The 17023-nt window shown below is 46.6% G+C and overlaps 1 protein-coding gene across 1 annotated transcript in view; it reads left to right on the top strand.

Moving 5' to 3' along the window:
* Positions 1 to 17023, top strand: part of slc15a4 (solute carrier family 15 member 4) — a 117440-nt gene that overhangs the window by 80335 nt on the left and 20082 nt on the right. The window contains exon 7 of the mRNA XM_070887775.1: positions 12738 to 12896. Coding sequence (XP_070743876.1) covers positions 12738 to 12896 — 159 coding nt within the window. The remainder of the gene's footprint in view (positions 1 to 12737; positions 12897 to 17023) is intronic.

Below are 17023 nucleotides of genomic sequence, written 5' to 3'. Positions count from 1 at the left end.
GCTAGCCCAGAATTTGCTCGTGGGGAATATTAATTATATTGTAACCCAGAATATATTGGAGTTAATATAATAGTCCACCATGCCGGTGAAGAACCTTGCCCAACAGCAGTGCAAATCAGAAATGTGGGTGCACACCACCCACGATTTTACACCATTCATTATATCTTCAATGCTGTAGCAGAAAGCAGCATAGCAGTTATGTTACTGGACTAGTAATCCAGAGGCCTGGACTAATAATCCGGAGACGGGAGTTCAAATCCCACCATGGCAGCTGGGGAATTTAAATTCACTTAATTAAATAAATCTGGAATTAAAAAGTTAGTATCAGTAATGGTGACCATGAAACTACCAGATTGCCATTAAAAACCGAACTGGTTCACTAATGTCCTTTTAGGGAAGGAAATCTGCCGTCTTTACCCAGTGCGGCTTATATGACTCCAGACCCACAGCAATGTGGTTGACTCTTAACTGCCCTCTGAAATGGCCTAGCAAGCCACTCAGTTGTACCAAACCGCTATGACAAAGTCAACACTGTGAGACTACTTTCACCATCAAGACTGCAGCACTTCATCATCATAGGCGGTCCCTCGAAACGAGGATGACTTGCTTCCATGCCAAAAAAGGATGAGTTCACAGGTGTTTCGAATGAAGGACCCAAACTACACCCTGAAGGGTGGAAGATGCCTGGGCGTGGATTTTTTTAACGTGTTGTGGCCGTTGCACACCAGCTACCACATGGTCTTGGTCCAGTGGCAAGGATTACCCAAGACAACTGGAGACCAGCTCTGCTGCTCGGACCTAGTGCACACACATACCGCAGTGTGGGCTGGCCCGTGCTGCCTCGGGCTCCTGGCCCCGAACTCACGCCTCCCTGGGCCCCGATTACATCCCTCCACAGTCTCTTGCCGTTCCTTCGCCCCGACCTCGCTGCTTCTGCGGTATCTGCCCACGCTCCAATCATCGATTTAGACCTTGATGTCGTCACTCATTGCTGCTGTCGCCCTCCTACACCAGCTTGTGCTGCCCCCTGAAGTGGCCTCCACGCTGCTCCTGGGCTGCTTACCTCCGCTCCTTTTATGGCCCCGACCCTGCCGCTGGTGTCCTCATGCAGGTCGGGGCCTCCACGCAGTTCAAGAAGACAGCTCGCTACCACCTTCTGAAGGGCAATTAGGGATGGACAATAATGTTGTCCTTACCAGCGACTTCCACATCCCATGAATGAATAAATATTTTTTTTTAAAGAAAAGAACTCCAATACAGTATTAAAGCTACTTGAATGTGAAGGGAATCTTTTTATTACTGTAATAACCAATACAAATAAACAGGAAAATAACTTTCAATGAATATTTTGAACACCTCTATTCTCTCCTTTCTTTCGCCATGCTCTATTCTATTTCCATTATTTTAATTTCTATTGAATATACCTATTCACTTGCCTTTCTTGCTGCATCTTCTGGATCCCACCGTCCATAACAACTTCCAAAAAATTGAGCTTGCATCACATGAAAAGTAGCTTCAAAGACTTATTATTTTCAGCCAATTGAGTCATGTAATCCTAAAGATTTATTTCTGTGTCAGAGATGTAACCAATCCTCTCTCTGAAGGGTTCCTTTGCATCCAGTCAGGGTGGGTTGCAATGGGCCTAGGGAACCCAATCATAGTCTGATGAGAGAACTTGACTAAGGTGCGATTGTGGGTTAGAAGGTAAACTAACTAGCAATAATCATTTGTGGGCTTGTATTATAAGAAAATCAGCGAGACAGAACGAATAATAATGTTTTTTTTATCACTAAAAACTATATGTTTATGTTTAAGGAACTTGCAGTTCTATCACATAAAATGCAGTACTTCTAAATTACATTAATAATGCTGAATATATAAGCTGAATAAATAGCAATAAATTTAACCTACTTCTAAACAGTGCTACATTTGTCTGCTAGCTTATGCCATTTTGTTTATTGCCTGTCACCCTTACCTAAAGACCTTTTTATCCAACTGTAGTAACGTTGATTTTTACAGCCAGCACCATTATTTTTGCTAAAGAAGCTGCTGCTCCGTATCTTTATTATTTTACTAAGTAATATAACACTTTCATCGTGAAATTACTTGGTATTTGCAGTGCAAGCTGTGTGCTCTCTCCTCTCCTTGCCCCCCCCCTCCCCCCATGTAAAAGCTAATTTTGGCACTGGATTCATAATCTGCTCATTTTCCACTTTTTTAAAGCTTGCATATTGGCAGGAATTCAAATTGCAATCTTCATGTTTCTGTAACTAACTTTGAATTATAATTTTAGTATGGAGAATATATGTCTAAAAACAATTTTTATGATGCATTTTAAATAAGTATAGTCAAGCTGCAAAATCCACTGAAAAAGTTGAGTATAATGCCACACAAAACCCTGATTATTTGCAAATGGGTGAGTGGTCAACACGGATATCTGGAGAAACCAAAATAAATAATGATATTATGCAAAATTTTACAGCTAGGGTTTCATAAATGGCCGGGCCTATGAATAAGGCTCTGCTGACTTTAGTGAAATCAATTGTATACTTTTATGACTTTCTCAAACTTTGTTAAAGCCGATATGCGTTAACCATATGGTCTCTGAAATTTCGATCAGCCTGCTCCTCCACAACCTCATCAGATTGGGTCAGACCACATCCCAAATTATGAGGCTAACGGGTTCATTTGCATACCCATGCAGGCACATTGTGTCATTAAGGGCACCTCAATTGGCAGCCACCTGGAACTAAGTTGAAATGGCATCTTGCAAAGGCCACGGGTGAACTGTCCACACCTTCATTTCCCAATGGAACCAGTGGAGCATTTTTTATTTATTTAAGGTAATCGATCCCTTTTGGGTGGCAGAGTTTAGGGGCCTTTCCTGCAGCCTCAGCAGGACATGCCAGTGCTCATCTGGCATCAGTTCTGCTGCGGCTCTTAAAGGACATACTGAACAGAATTTGCAGGAAAGCTTGGACACTTTCCAGACAAGCCTCCCTGGGATGGAGGGGCAGGCAGTAGATTTGCCTCTGCCAAGCTCCACCAGAATTTCTCCTTGAGGTGAAAGGGAATCGTGGTGGAACTGAGTTCCACCCCATTTTCTGGTTCCCAAATCGGAGAGCCACTGATGCTTTTACCCCAATTTGAATTTTGGAGCCTTAATCTTTAAAAACAAAAACAAACTACCCCTTTTGATGGCAAGTGCTAAATTTGCAGTAAAAACAGAAAGTGCTGGAAATCCTCAGGTAGCATAATATGCGTTGGAAAGCTGGTGTTGGTTTTGATAAATAAATGTCGTGTATTATCTTGCATTCACCATTTGCCTGCTGAGGTTGCATATCTTCAATTATTGCACTTTAGTTTTAATGTTAGAGTAATCTATAAAATTAAATAAGAACAATAATTAGCTACTGGCCATATTGTGGAGCTGGAAGTTGTTGCCTTTGTTGTTTTACGATGTCATACATCTTTATACTAATTATATCTCATACACTAAACCATTTGAATTAATGCCACCACATTGCAATTCTTTCTCATTATACAATAGAAAATTATGAAAAATTAGGATTGAAAATTGTCCAAATCAGTGGGTAAATCTATGGCAGATGGAGTTCAATGTGGGAAAGTGTGAGATCATCCACCTTAGACATAAGAAAGATAGATCTATTTCCTCAGGTTGGAGAGTCCAGAACAAGAGAACATAACCTTAAAATTTGAGCTATGCTGTTCAGGGGTGATGTCGGGAAGCACATCTTCACACAAAGAGTAGTGGAAATCTGGAACTCTGCCCCTCAAAAAGTTGTTGATGCTAGGCCAATTGAAAATGTCAAAACTGGGATGATGAGACCTTTGTTAGACAAGGGTATTGAGGGTCATGGAACCAAAGCGGATAGATGGAGTTGGGATATAGATCAGCCGTGATCTAATTGAATGGTGGAACAGGCTCAAGGGGCTGAGTGGCCAACTCCTGTTCTTATGTTCCTAAAAGCACCATAACCTGTACCATTTTGAAAGTCAAAAGGTATGCATTTCTTAGTAAGTAATCTAAATAATTAGATGCCAGTCTGCTTGTTCGTGAGTGCAACTGAGACATTAATTGTAAAAGGGGAAGAGCATGAGGAATTTGGAGATTCAATCTGCAAATCTTCCTGCCCAATGTCACTTTCTACAACGCTCTATGTTAGAAGCTCACAAATGTTTTTGCTGAATGTTTCTCCCCCCCCCCCTCCCCCACCCCGGCCCCATAGATTCATACCTTGCGCACACATAGAAACATAGAAAATAGGTGCAGGAGTAGGCCATTCGGCCCTTCTAGCCTGCACCGCCATTCAATGAGTTCATGGCTGAACATTCAACTTCAGTACCCCATTCCTGCTTTCTCACCATACCCCTTGATCCCCCTAGCAGTAAGGACCTCATCTAACTCCTTTTTGAATATATTTAGTGAATTGGCCTCAACAACTTTCTGTGGTAGAGAATTCCACAGGTTCACCACTCTCTGGGTGAAGAAGTTCCTCCGCATCTCGGTCCTAAATGGCTTACCCCTTATCCTTAGACTGTGACCCCTGGTTCTGGACTTCCCCAACATTGGGAACATTCTTCCTGCATCTAACCTGTCTAACCCCGTCAGAATTTTATATGTTTCTATGAGGTCCCCTCTCATTCTTCTGAACTCCAGTGAATACAAGCCCAGTTGATCCAGTCTTTCTTGATAGGTCAGTCCCGCCATCCCGGGAATCAGTCTGGTGAACCTTCGCTGCACTCCCTCAATAGCAAGAATGTCCTTCCTCAGGTTAGGAGACCAAAACTGTACACAATACTCCAGGTGTGGCCTCACCAATGCCCTGTACAACTGTAGCAACACCTCCCTGCCCCTGTACTCAAATCCCCTTGCTATGAAGGCCAACATGCCATTTGCTTTCTTAACCGCCTGCTGCACCTGCATGCCAACCTTCAATGACTGATGTACCATGACACCCAGGTCTCTTTGCACCTCCCCTTTTCCTAATCTGTCACCATTCAGATAATAGTCTGTCTCTCTGTTTTTACCACCAAAGTGGATAACCTCACATTTATCCACATTATACTTCATCTGCCATGCATTTGCCCACTCACCTAACCTATCCAAGTCGCTCTGCAGCCTCACAGCATCCTCCTCGCAGCTCACACTGCCACTCAACTTAGTGTCATCCGCAAATTTGGAGATACTACATTTAATCCCCTCATCTAAATCATTAATGTACAGTGTAAACAGCTGGGGCCCCAGCACAGAACCTTGCGGTACCCCACTAGTCACTGCCTGCCATTCTGAAAAGTACCCATTTACTCCTACTCTTTGCTTCCTGTCTGACAACCAGTTCTCAATCCATGTCAGTACACTACCCCCAATCCCATGTGCTCTAACTTTGCACATCAATCTCTTGTGTGGGACCTTGTCGAACGCCTTCTGAAAGTCCAAATATACCACATCAACTGGTTCTCCCTTGTCCACTCTACTGGAAACATCCTCAAAAAATTCCAGAAGATTTGTCAAGCATGATTTCCCTTTCACAAATCCATGCTGACTTGGACCTATCATGTCACCTCTTTCCAAATGCACTGCTATGACATCCTTAATAATTGATTCCATCATTTTACCCACTACCGATGTCAGGCTGACCGGTCTATAATTCCCTGTTTTCTCTCTCCCTCCTTTTTTAAAAAGTGGGGTTACATTGGCTACCCTCCACTCCATAGGAACTGATCCAGAGTCAATGGAATGTTGGAAAATGACTGTCAACGCATCCACTATTTCCAAGGCCACCTCCTTAAGTACTCTGGGATGCAGTCCATCAGGCCCTGGGGATTTATCGGCCTTCAATCCCATCAATTTCCCTACCTCTTTCTAAGAAACAGTATTTTCAAAGTCTTGTACCATCAGTAATTTCCAGGCTACAATTAATTAAAAGATTTTCAATGTGTATTAAGTAGAAAAGCAGGTGATTAACCAATAAACTTACTTAAGTATTTTTCCTCATGAGTGGGTAACACTTTCTGCTTCAGGCACACCGTGTCCGGATAAAGCACTCCCAAGTTAATTAGAAAAAGCAACTAATCTGCATCCATTCTAACCGCAGAAGAGCTTCCTGTGCTGAACCAGGGTGACATTTTGGCATTGCACATTCCAACCGTCCTGCAGCTTCTCTAAAGAAAATTGCAACTTGAATGTCAGTTCTATGTTGGACTTATGCCCGCTAGGAATTGTATTGAGTCTGTCCAAATTCATTTAACGCCTTACACCCATCCACCAGTCTGGGATTTGAACCCATATACCTGAAGTGAGCAGTGTGTAACCCACTGAATCATCCATTCTTATCTCTCTCAATCAATGAACTTGTTACTTTGCTATGTATTCCATTCATGCTTGGTTCATGACTTATTACATTTAGTCATAATAAAACAAATAGTGAAACCAGTTTTGATCTTTAGTTCATTTGTTTGGCAATTGGCACTTGTATTGTTCAAAAAGTAATCTGAATAAGAATGAGCTGACACTGGTACTGTGCAAGTTTAGCATGTTACTGATAATGAACACATCTCATTTTAACATGGAAGCTCCACCAGCTAGGGATGGTCGAATCATTCAGTAAATATTTTAATCTGTTTGATCGTCAAACTAATTGGTGGATAAACACTAATTAGTCACCTTACTGAATGCAACTTCAACCCTTTGCTCCTCCCTTTCGACCACATTGGGGACATGCTGCTGGAGGAGGCGGTGAGGGGGGGCGGCGGTGGGGGGGGGGGCTTTGGCACATTGCTTTTATCCCATACCTCATTCCTTATGCCTCCCTGATGATCTCGTTTGGGAAATTCTGCCCTATCCTAAATAAGATATGGTAATTTATTAGGCTACAGGCACATTTTTAAATATAGAACATTATGGATACTTTTCCATCAGGAACTGGTTTGTTTACAATTAATTCCTAATGCAAAATCAGTTGTAGCACATATCTGTATGATTTGAGAACAGCAATTATTTTCTATTGATATATCTAGATAAAGAGTCCAGGCCCATAGTTCAGATCACCACTAAGATTCAAAATGGCTATATAGTGGATCTCTTTCACAGTCACATATAGTACCATTGTTTCCATTAACAACATAGCAGTGCTGAATGCTAAGGAACAGCATTGCAGTGCAATAAATCCTGAGCATTAGCTCTAGGGTTAGGTTGTGAACCATATCTATTACAAGGTGTGATGGATTAAAATAATCTAAATTCTATCAAACTTTTTGTGTTTTAAGTTGTATTTTTAAAACTTTCAGCAAATTCTGGACTTTGGTAGCTAAAATCCTAAAGGATGTATTATCTAAGCCTACACTTCTAATACTATAGGTCCAAAATTCCACATTGTCGTATTTTGGCGTTATTTCAGATCAATAGCTCTTTTTTTTTTTGTCTGAAATAACGCCCCAAAAAACATCCGAAGTTTCGCCAAAATTAGTTTTTATTTTGGCGCAGCGCAGAAACACCTGGTTTTGAGGGTGGAGCTCATTTTTTGCGCTGCAAAAGTGAGGTCCGTTCTGCGCATGCCCAAGCATTTAGGTTTCCAGGGTAACGCGAAGCACAATGGAAGGGAAGGAGCTGTCTCTCCAGTTCCCGGGCGTGGGAGGAAGAAAATGTGGGCTGAGGGCTGCTTTTATATAATTGTGTAGAGGGAGCTTTACTCTGAGGGAGCTAACCCATTCTGTACCTGCCCTGGGAGTGTTTTGATGGTGAACTCCCCGTCCGAGCTGCCCGACTCTGCCGACAGCTCACAAATGGCCTATCCCTGGCCAAATGGCCTTCCACGACCGACCTTTTCCCTGGCCAACTGGCCCTCCGCGACCGCCTCTATCCCTGGTCAAATGGTCCTCCGCGACCGCCCCTATCCCTGGCCAAATGGCCCTCCGCGACCGACCTTTTCCCTGGCCAAATGGCCCTCCGCGACCGCCCCTATCCCTGGCCAAATGGTCCTCCGCGACCGACCTTTTCCCTGGCCAAATGGCCCTCCGCGACCGATCTTTTCCCTGGCCAAATGGTCCTCCGCGACCGCCCCTATCCCTGGCCAAATGGCCCTCCGCGACCGACCTTTTCCCTGGCCAACTGGCCCTCCGCAACCGCCTCTATCCCTGGTCAAATGGTCCTCCGCGACCGACCTTTTCCCTGGCCAAATGGCCCTCCGCGACCGATCTTTTCCCTGGCCAAATGGCCCTCCGCGACCGCCCCTATCCCTGGCCAAATGGCCCTCCGCGACCGACCTTTTCCCTGGCCAACTGGCCCTCCGCAACCGCCTCTATCCCTGGCCAAATGGCCCTCCGCGACCGACCTTTTCCCTGGCCAAATGGCCCGCTGAGTGTTTTATCACAGTAAATATTAGGTCCTAAAAATAAAATATCTTTCTTTTTATAATGAAGTAATTCAATATTGCATCACTACATTCAATAGGAACATAATAAATACAGATCAACACAACAAATCAATCCTAAGCCCCTGTTAATGCCCATTTCGATCGGACTCCGACTTGGTACGGTAAGGTTTTAAAAAGTGGTCCTTAGCGCTGTCCTTTTTTGAAAAAAAATGTTTTAAAAAAAATCCTTATTGACGAAACTCTCAAAAATGGACAAAAATAGCTTTATGGGTGGGTTTGACCCCGAGTGACGTCAAAGAAACTGTACTTTTAAAAAAAAATGGCAGTTATCTGTTAAGGACGGTGTTATACCACTGGTGAAACTTACAAAAGTAAGGGCTCAATTTTCCCCAGTGAATTGTGCCGGTTTTTTTGGCCTAAATTTGAAAAATCCAAGTTTCCCCAAAGATTGTGCACCAGTGTAACTCAGTTACGATTTTTTTAGGTTAGTTTTTTTATTGCGTCATGGGGGCGTAACCTGATGTCTGCGGCAGTTTTTCACATTTATGCAAGTTTGACCAACTTACATTTCTCCTAGGACGGTGTTATGTGACCAATCTCAATAACTCTTCTGGGCACTTAAGAAAAACCAGTGCACGTCAAAAAATCAGCGCAGAAAGACGCTATTGTTTTCAGGCGAAATTTTGGAGGGAGTCAAGAACACACAAATATGCATCATCAAGCTTAAATTTTTCCAACTGAAAGCACAGAAAATGGAAGTTTCATTCAATTCTTTAATTTTGGAATTTTTTAAAAGTGCCACGCCACCACCAAACATCTCCAAACCGGGCTCGAGGGTCGGAGCGATGGCCAGCAGAATTGGTCCCTCACTTGGACACGGGCTCGGCTTGAAAAGAAGCCTAGAGGGGGAGGAGGGTGGAAGCCAAACTGAAGGCATGGGAAGCCTTGCACTATTCAGCAAGCAGCATCAAATGAAGCCCGAGGGGCTGGGGAGGGTTGAAGCCAAACTGAAATGGATCATGTTTACTGTTTGGATCTGTGTTGTGTTAATGAACAAATAATGGAAATGAGCCAGTTATAATTTAAAATATATTTTATTCAAAAGTTTAACAAACATTTGTTTGTACTTAACTTAACTTTAATAAAAATATTCTTGTATCAAACTTTAAAGTTTTCAGTTAACATCACTTACAAACTTTAACATCACTTACAAACTTTAACATCACTTACAAACTTTAACATCACTTACAAACTTTAACGTCACTTATAAACTTTAACATCACTTACAAACCTTTAAACTTTCATCACTTACAAAAAACTTTTAAATTGAGAACAGTAACAACAATAATATTAACAATAGCAACAAAGAAAGGCTGCACCCATCTCTCCTCCACCTTATTCTAAGACTGACCGCTGTGCTTCGTCTTGTTGACTCCACCCCTGCCCGCAGGCGGTGGCGCAGCATTTCTTGGGTTGGGACCAAGCTTATTCTTCGAACATCTTGGGTAATGCGCACTTGTTGATGTGGGGGTGGCGGGGGGAGGGGGTTAGTAAGTAATGTGGAAGGCCTCGCTGGGCCTTTCAGAGGCTGGTCTGGTGATTGGGGTGGGAGTGGCAGTTGACTCTGTCAATGGGTGCGAGGTCTGGGCGTGTTCCCTTATTGCAGCAGCTAACTCCGACATTCCCTCCCTCGTGCCCTGACAGTGTGTCAACTACCTGCAACATTCCTTCTCTCATATTTGCCGACAGTGTCTCAGCTACCTGTGACATTCCCTCTCTCGTGCACCAACATGGTATCCGCCGCCTGAGACATTCCCTCCCTCATGTTCCCCGACAGTGTTCCCATTTCTCGTGAGAGTGTGGTACTTCTCCCGACAGTCCCAATACCTCATCACCCACCCCACTGTTGGTGTCCAGGAGTGATCGGGTAAGGTCAATGCTCTCCGCATTCATTACCATCATCTGAACCACATCTGTGAGATCCTACACCTCAGGAGAGCGCTGTCGAGCTCTCCTTCCCCTCCTCACCCTGGGTGTGGCTCACTGCATCCCACTGGGACCCGCAGCCTCTGACGGTGGGGCCCTGGGTGTGTCTTGCTGCATCCTACTGGGAGCCACAGTCTCGGACGGTGGGGCCCTGGGTGTGCCTCGCTGCATCCCACTGGGAGCCACAGTCTCGGACGGTGGGGCCCTGGGTGTGCCTCGCTGCATCCTACTGGGAGCCACAGTCTCGGACGGTGGGGTCCTGGGTGTGCCTCGCTGCACCCCACTGGAATCCCCCGCCTCGGATTGTGGAAAAACCATGGAATGTCCCAGCAACACTCGTACCACTCAGGAAAGGGGATGACACCTCAATGGGCGGCACCTGCACCTCCTCCAAAGCGAGTACAATAGTGGGGGCTTCATCCATCACCTTCCCCTCACCCCCATGCGCTTGGCCTGGAAGGTGGGATTGGAAGATATACTCAAGTTTTCCGCGTCTGAATAATCATTATCAAGGTTGGCCTCAAGTTCTGCAAAATATAACCGAACAGACAAGTGGTTAGCAGCAGAGGAGGAGGCAGGGTGGGTGGCATGAGTAGACTCACAGTACAGGCAGCAGGTTTATTTGAAGGACCATGATGAATGATAACACATTGCATCAACCGAAGCGTAGCTGACGGAGACATACCCATGAACCGAAGCATGGCTAGCCCGCGCGGTACTTAACAATATTTAGCAAAGCCAGACTGTGGAATTTGCAGGACTTGCCCTCTCCGTCAAGTGTGGGCCCAGCTTGTGCAGTGGTGGTTGCCTTTCTCTTAGCAGGACCCATTAAAGCAGTGACACTCTCCTCCAAGGGTGTCAGTGGGTGCAGATTTGCCGGGCCTCCTCCTGTTCGAGTTCTTTCTCGTTTGATGTGTGCCACTTTTGTCTGCAAAGATGAAAATATAACTTTTTAGAGAGGGTGTCTTTCTGCTGGGTGGGACATATTCAGCTGATCACATTTACAATTGCAATTCCATTGAATAAATGAAAATATTACTTACATAACTACTTGACCAAGGTCCTGCCACTTCTTTTTGCACTGGCCTCCAGATTTCTGGGAGGTCACCATTGCACAGTAATCTTGTGCAAGTTGGTTCCAATGTTTCTTCATTTCTTTTGGTGAAACTTTTATGTGACCTCTGCTGGTGTCCAGCTCCTGCCATCTGGCCTCAATCACTGTAACTAGTGCCTCCACTTCATCCTGTAAAAAATTCTTGGTCCTTGAGCCGCGTTACATCTTGTATTCCAGCTCCGATTTTTCCAATAAGAATTAAAGTTCTCACGCACAACTGGCTCTTTAAAAATGGCCGAATGCAGACCGGGAGCTGTACTGTGCATGCACACCCATAGCAATCATGTCAAAAATTTCCTTTTTTTTCCCCCGCACATGCGCAGAAGGGAGGTGCAAGGTTTTCTTGATGCAGACATTAGGCTTCACCCTCCCCCCCCCCACCCCCCGAAGCTACAGGATAAGCTGCGCGGCGCCAAGTTCAAAAAATAGAACGGGAAACTTAGTACTTATTTTTTTGGAGTAGTTGGGGCCAGAAAAAACGGGGGTAATTCTGGCACCAAGCCAAAAAACAGTATTGGGGAAAATTGAGCCCTAAGTTAGCTCCAAAAAACACTGTTCGCTCAAAAAATGGAGCTAAATGGTGGCGAATTTTGTGCCCTATGTTCACACTGCAGCTATCAATCTCAAGCGCGTAACTGCAGTGTCCATTCCTGCCAGGCAGTACCCCATTTACACTACCTCGCACCTGTACGGCTGGAATTCAGATTCTTCTGCCCAGGAGAGGTCCATTTGGTTTAAGTTTATTTTCATTTAATTACAGATAGATTTTTTAAATTGTCTCGAGTCCAAGAGACCTCTCTGGCACGATTAAACCCCATTTGACATTGCACTGTAATTACTCCATGTGTTGTCAAACCCAAGTGATGTGAGACTACCATGCCAGAGAGTCTTGCACTGCTTCTTGTAAGGTTAGATCTACGCTAACATTTTAGCTTTGATGTGAAACAAAGATCAGAAATTGAGGTATTTTATTGCACCGATATTAAAAATATTCTGTAATAAGAATATATTTCAGAATTAAAATGTAATTGGTTTTCTCTTTTTTAAAAAAAAAAGTAGAAAATTGCAGAATTCTTTTGTGAATGTATTATATTTAATGAAAGATGTGCTGCATGCAATTTTATTCAAAGCTGGAAAGTAATTTCAGCACACCAAAGATTAATCTATATCCAGCTCCTCACTCATTGCCGGAATTGTTAAATTGCACCTAAAAATGTGCTCTTTATTTTATGGCTTTTCAGGTCTGGAGTTTGCCTACTCAGCTGCGCCCAAATCTATGCAAAGTGCTATCATGGGTTTATTCTTCTTCTTTACTGGCGTTGGCTCCTTTGTTGGTTCAGGACTTCTAGCCCTAGTATCTGTTGATTGGATTGGTTGGATGAACTGCAAGAGTGATTTTGGTGAGTAAATGTGGTTTTATAAATAAATTAGAATGATGAAAAATCAGTACTACTTGGGGTGGGGGGAGGGTGGAGAGATTGTTTAGATTTTGTTTTGATGGATATGTTACTATAATCCAAACAAGCATGCCCCTTCCTTCAGAACATAATGAATTGCTTTCAGTTCTTGGCAAATGGAGCATTCCTTAACATGCTTTCACTTCAAACACAATTCAATTGAGGTGAAGTCAAAACATTTGTTTAATTTACCCTGCCCTAATTCCTGAATTTTAGAACTCGTGCCCATTTCCTTAAATGGTCAAATTGTTTTATTTCCTTGTCTTTAATTAAGGGTAATTAACCCATTCATCGTACTATTTAATTAGAAATAAAGATATTGGCTACTTTAATCTCTGGTCTTTGTTAATATCCACCATTTTGAAGAAAGGTTGGTAACAACTCGAGGTTGCATTAAATCCAGTCTGATTGGGTCCCCTTGATCCCAAGTCCTGATTGCTGATTGGCCCCCTTGGAGGATAAGACACACCAACAGTTTCTCTGGAATGTGTAATTAGAACTGCCCAGCCTGCTTAAACAGGGACTTTGCAAAGTGTAATTCAAGCTATTCTGACTGCCAACTCCAGACCGAACAGTGCTCAATTTCAACAGACAGGACTCACTCTCACGGGTTAAATATCCCACCCAACAAACAAGTTCCTTCCTGCACACAGCCCCCCGAAGTTCGTGACCTCCTCACCCCAGCCCAAGTTCCTGACCTACTCACCCCTTCGCCTAAGTGCCTGACCTCCCCCACACCCTCCCCACTCCTCCCGCCCCCACCTGAGTTCCTAACCTTCTCCCCCTGCTCAAGTTCCTGGCCTCCCTCCCACTCCGGCTTTCGACCTTCTCTCACTCCCACCTCCGCCCAAGTTCCTGACCTCCTTCCCACGCGCGCCCCCGCCCCCACCATCCCTCGATTTCCTGACCACCACCCCAAGTTCCACCCCCACGGGTTCATGACCCCCCCCCCGCCCCCCATAACAAGCATATGACCTTTCACCCCCACCATAGATGTGTCATCCTGTGTGGGTCACGGATTGTTAAGAGGTTTATTGGGGATGAAGTGAATAGTGAAAGTGTCGTGACTTCTGGATTTCATCCAGTCTTAGCATCTGGATCACGTTCTCGCTAACAACCCACAGCCTTTAGACCTGCAACACATTCTTCTCGATCCCGATTGTGCTCTCCATATTCTTTTCGACCCGCCCCATCGAGTTCCTGACCTCTCTCCGATCTCCACCCTCGCTCCGCTCCGATCTTCACCCACTCGCCCCCCCCGGCCCCTCTCTCGCGCGCCCCCCGGCCCCTCTCGCGCGCCCCCCCCGGCCCCTCTCGCGCGCGTCCCCCCCGGCCCCTCTCTCGCGCGCCCCCCCGGCCCCTCTCGCGCGCCCCCCCCGGCCCCTCTCGCGCGCCCCCCGGCCCCTCTCGCGCGCCCCGGCCCCTCTCACGCGCCCCCCGGCCCCTCTCGCGCCCCTCCCCTCCCCTCCCCTCCCCCCTCCCCTCCCCTCCCCCCTCCCCTCCCCTCCCCCCTCCCCTCCCCCCTCCCCTCCCCTCCCCCCTCCCCTCCCCTCCCCTCCCCCCTCCCCCCCCCTCCCCTCCCCCCTCCCCCCCCCTCGCTGAACCTCTCTATTCGATCTCTCGCCCGCTTTCCGATCTCTGTCTCTTTTTCTCTCTCTCTCTCTCTCTTCCTTTCTCTGTCCGGCCGCTTTCTATCCGACCTCTCTCTCTCTCTCTCTCCCCGACCGCTTTCTCTCTCCCTCGCTCTCTCCGCGCGCTCCCTCCCCGCTCTCGCGCGCTCCCTCTCGACATCGCTCTCGCTCCCGCCCTCTCCCCCTCTCCCGACGTCGCGCTTGCGCTCCCTCTCCACCTCTCTCGACGTCGCGCTCTCTCTCCCTCTCTCGACGATGCTCTCTCTTCGACATTCTCTCTCTCTCTCTCCGACATATTTCCGCATCTCTCTCTCTCTCTCTCTCTCTCCGACATATCTCTCGCGCTCTCCCTTTCCGCTCCCGCGCCCGCTCGCCGACATCGCGCGCTCCCTCGCTCTCTCTCCCTCTCGCTCCCTCTCTCCCTCTCGCTCCCTCTCTCCTCTCTCCTCTCTCCCTCTCGCTCCCTCCCTTCCTCGCTCCCTCCCTCCCTCTCTGCTCTCGCTCCCTCTCTACCGCTCCCTCTCCGCTCTTTCTTTCCCTCTCTGCCCCACCGCGCACTCTCTCTCTCTCTCTCTCTCTCTCGCCCTCTGACACCTCGCCGACGCCTCGCCCTCGCCGACACGGCTTCGCCCTTTCTCTCTGCCGCCGACGCCTCACTCTCTCTCTCTCTCTCTGATCTCTCTCTCTCTCTCTGCCGCCGACGCCTCGCTCTCTCTCTCTCTCTCTCTCTCTGACCTCTCTCTCTCTCTCTCTCTCTCTCTGACCGCTCTCTATCTCTCTCTATCTCTCTCTATCTCTCTATAACCTCGCCCTCTCTCTATAACCTCTCTCTCTCTCTCTCTATAACCTCTCTCTCTCTCTCTCTATAACCTCTCTCTCTCTCTCTCTATAACCTCTCTCTCTCTCTCGATATATCCTCTCTCTCTCTATATATATCCTCTCTCTCTCTCTCTCTCTCTCACCTCTCTCACCTCTCTCTCCTCTCTCTCACCTTTCTCTCTGACCTCTCTCTCTCTGACCTCTCTCTCTCTGACCTCTCTCTCTCTGACCGCTCCCGCTCTCTCTCTCTCTCTCTCTCTCTCTGACCTCTCTCTCTCTCTCTCTATAACCATTCTCTCTCTCTCTATAACCTCTCTCTCTCTCTCTCTATAACCTCTCTCTCTCTCTCTCTATAACCTCTCTCTCTCTATATATATCCTCTCTCTCTCTCTCTCACCTCTCTCACCTCTCTCTCACCTTTCTCTCTGACCTCTCTCTCTCTGACCTCTCTCTCTCTGACCGCTCCCGCTCTCTCTCTCTCTCTCTCTCTCTATAACCTCTCTCTCTCTCTCTATATAACCTCTCTCTCTCTCTCGATATATCCTCTCTCTCTCTATATATATCCTCTCTCTCTCTCTCACCTCTCTCACCTCTCTCTCACCTTTCTCTCTGACCTCTCTCTCTCTGACCTCTCTCTCTCTGACCGCTCCCGCTCTCTCTCTCTCTCTCTCTCTCTATAACCTCTCTCTCTCTCTCTCTATAACCTCTCTCTCTCTCTATATATCCTCTCTCTCTCTCTCTATATATATATCCTCTCTCTCTCTCTCTCTCCTCTCTCACCTCTCTCACCTTTCTCTCTGACCTCTCTCTCTCTGACCTCTCTCTCTCTGACCGCTCCCGCTCTCTCTCTCTCTCTCTCTCTCTCTCTCTCTGACCTCTCTCTCTCACCTCTCTCTCTCTCTCTCTCTGACCTCTCTCTCTCTCTCTCTCTCTCTGACCTCTCTCTCTCTCTCTCTCTCTCTCTGACCTCTCTCTCTCTCTCTCTCTCTCTCTGACCTCTCTCTCTCTCTCTTTTTCTCTCTCTCTCTCTCTCTCTGACCTCTCTCTCTCTCTCACTCTGACCTCTCTCTCTCTCTCTCTCACTCTGACCTCTCTCTCTCTCTCTCTCACTCTGACCTCTCTCTCACTCTGACCTCTCTCTCACTCTGACCTCTCTCTCACTCTGACCTCTCTCTCACTCTGACCTCTCTCTCACTCTGACCTCTCTCTCACTCTGACCTCTCTCTCACTCTGACCTCTCTCTCACTCTGACCTCTCTCTCACTCTGACCTCTCTCTCACTCTGGCCTCTCTCTCACTCTGACCTCTCTCTCACTCTGACCTCTCTCTCACTCTGACCTCTCTCTCACTCTGACCTCTCTCTCACTCTGACCTCTCTCTCACTCTGACCTCTCTCTCACTCTGACCTCTCTCTCACTCTGACCTCTCTCTCACTCTGACCTCTCTCTCACTCTGACCTCTCTCTCACTCTGACCTCTCTCTCACTCTGACCTCTCTCTCACTCTGACCTCTCTCTCACTCTGACCTCTCTCTCACTCTGACCTCTCTCTCACTCTGACCTCTCTCTCACCCTGACCTCTCTCTCACTCTGACCTCTCTCACTCTGACCTCTCTCTCACTC

The sequence above is a fragment of the Pristiophorus japonicus genome, chromosome 8 (assembly GCF_044704955.1).
Source record: "Pristiophorus japonicus isolate sPriJap1 chromosome 8, sPriJap1.hap1, whole genome shotgun sequence".
NCBI lineage: Eukaryota > Metazoa > Chordata > Chondrichthyes > Pristiophoridae > Pristiophorus > Pristiophorus japonicus.
The sequence above is the reverse complement of the archived record's forward strand: the minus strand, read 5'-3'. Positions and strand labels throughout refer to the sequence as shown.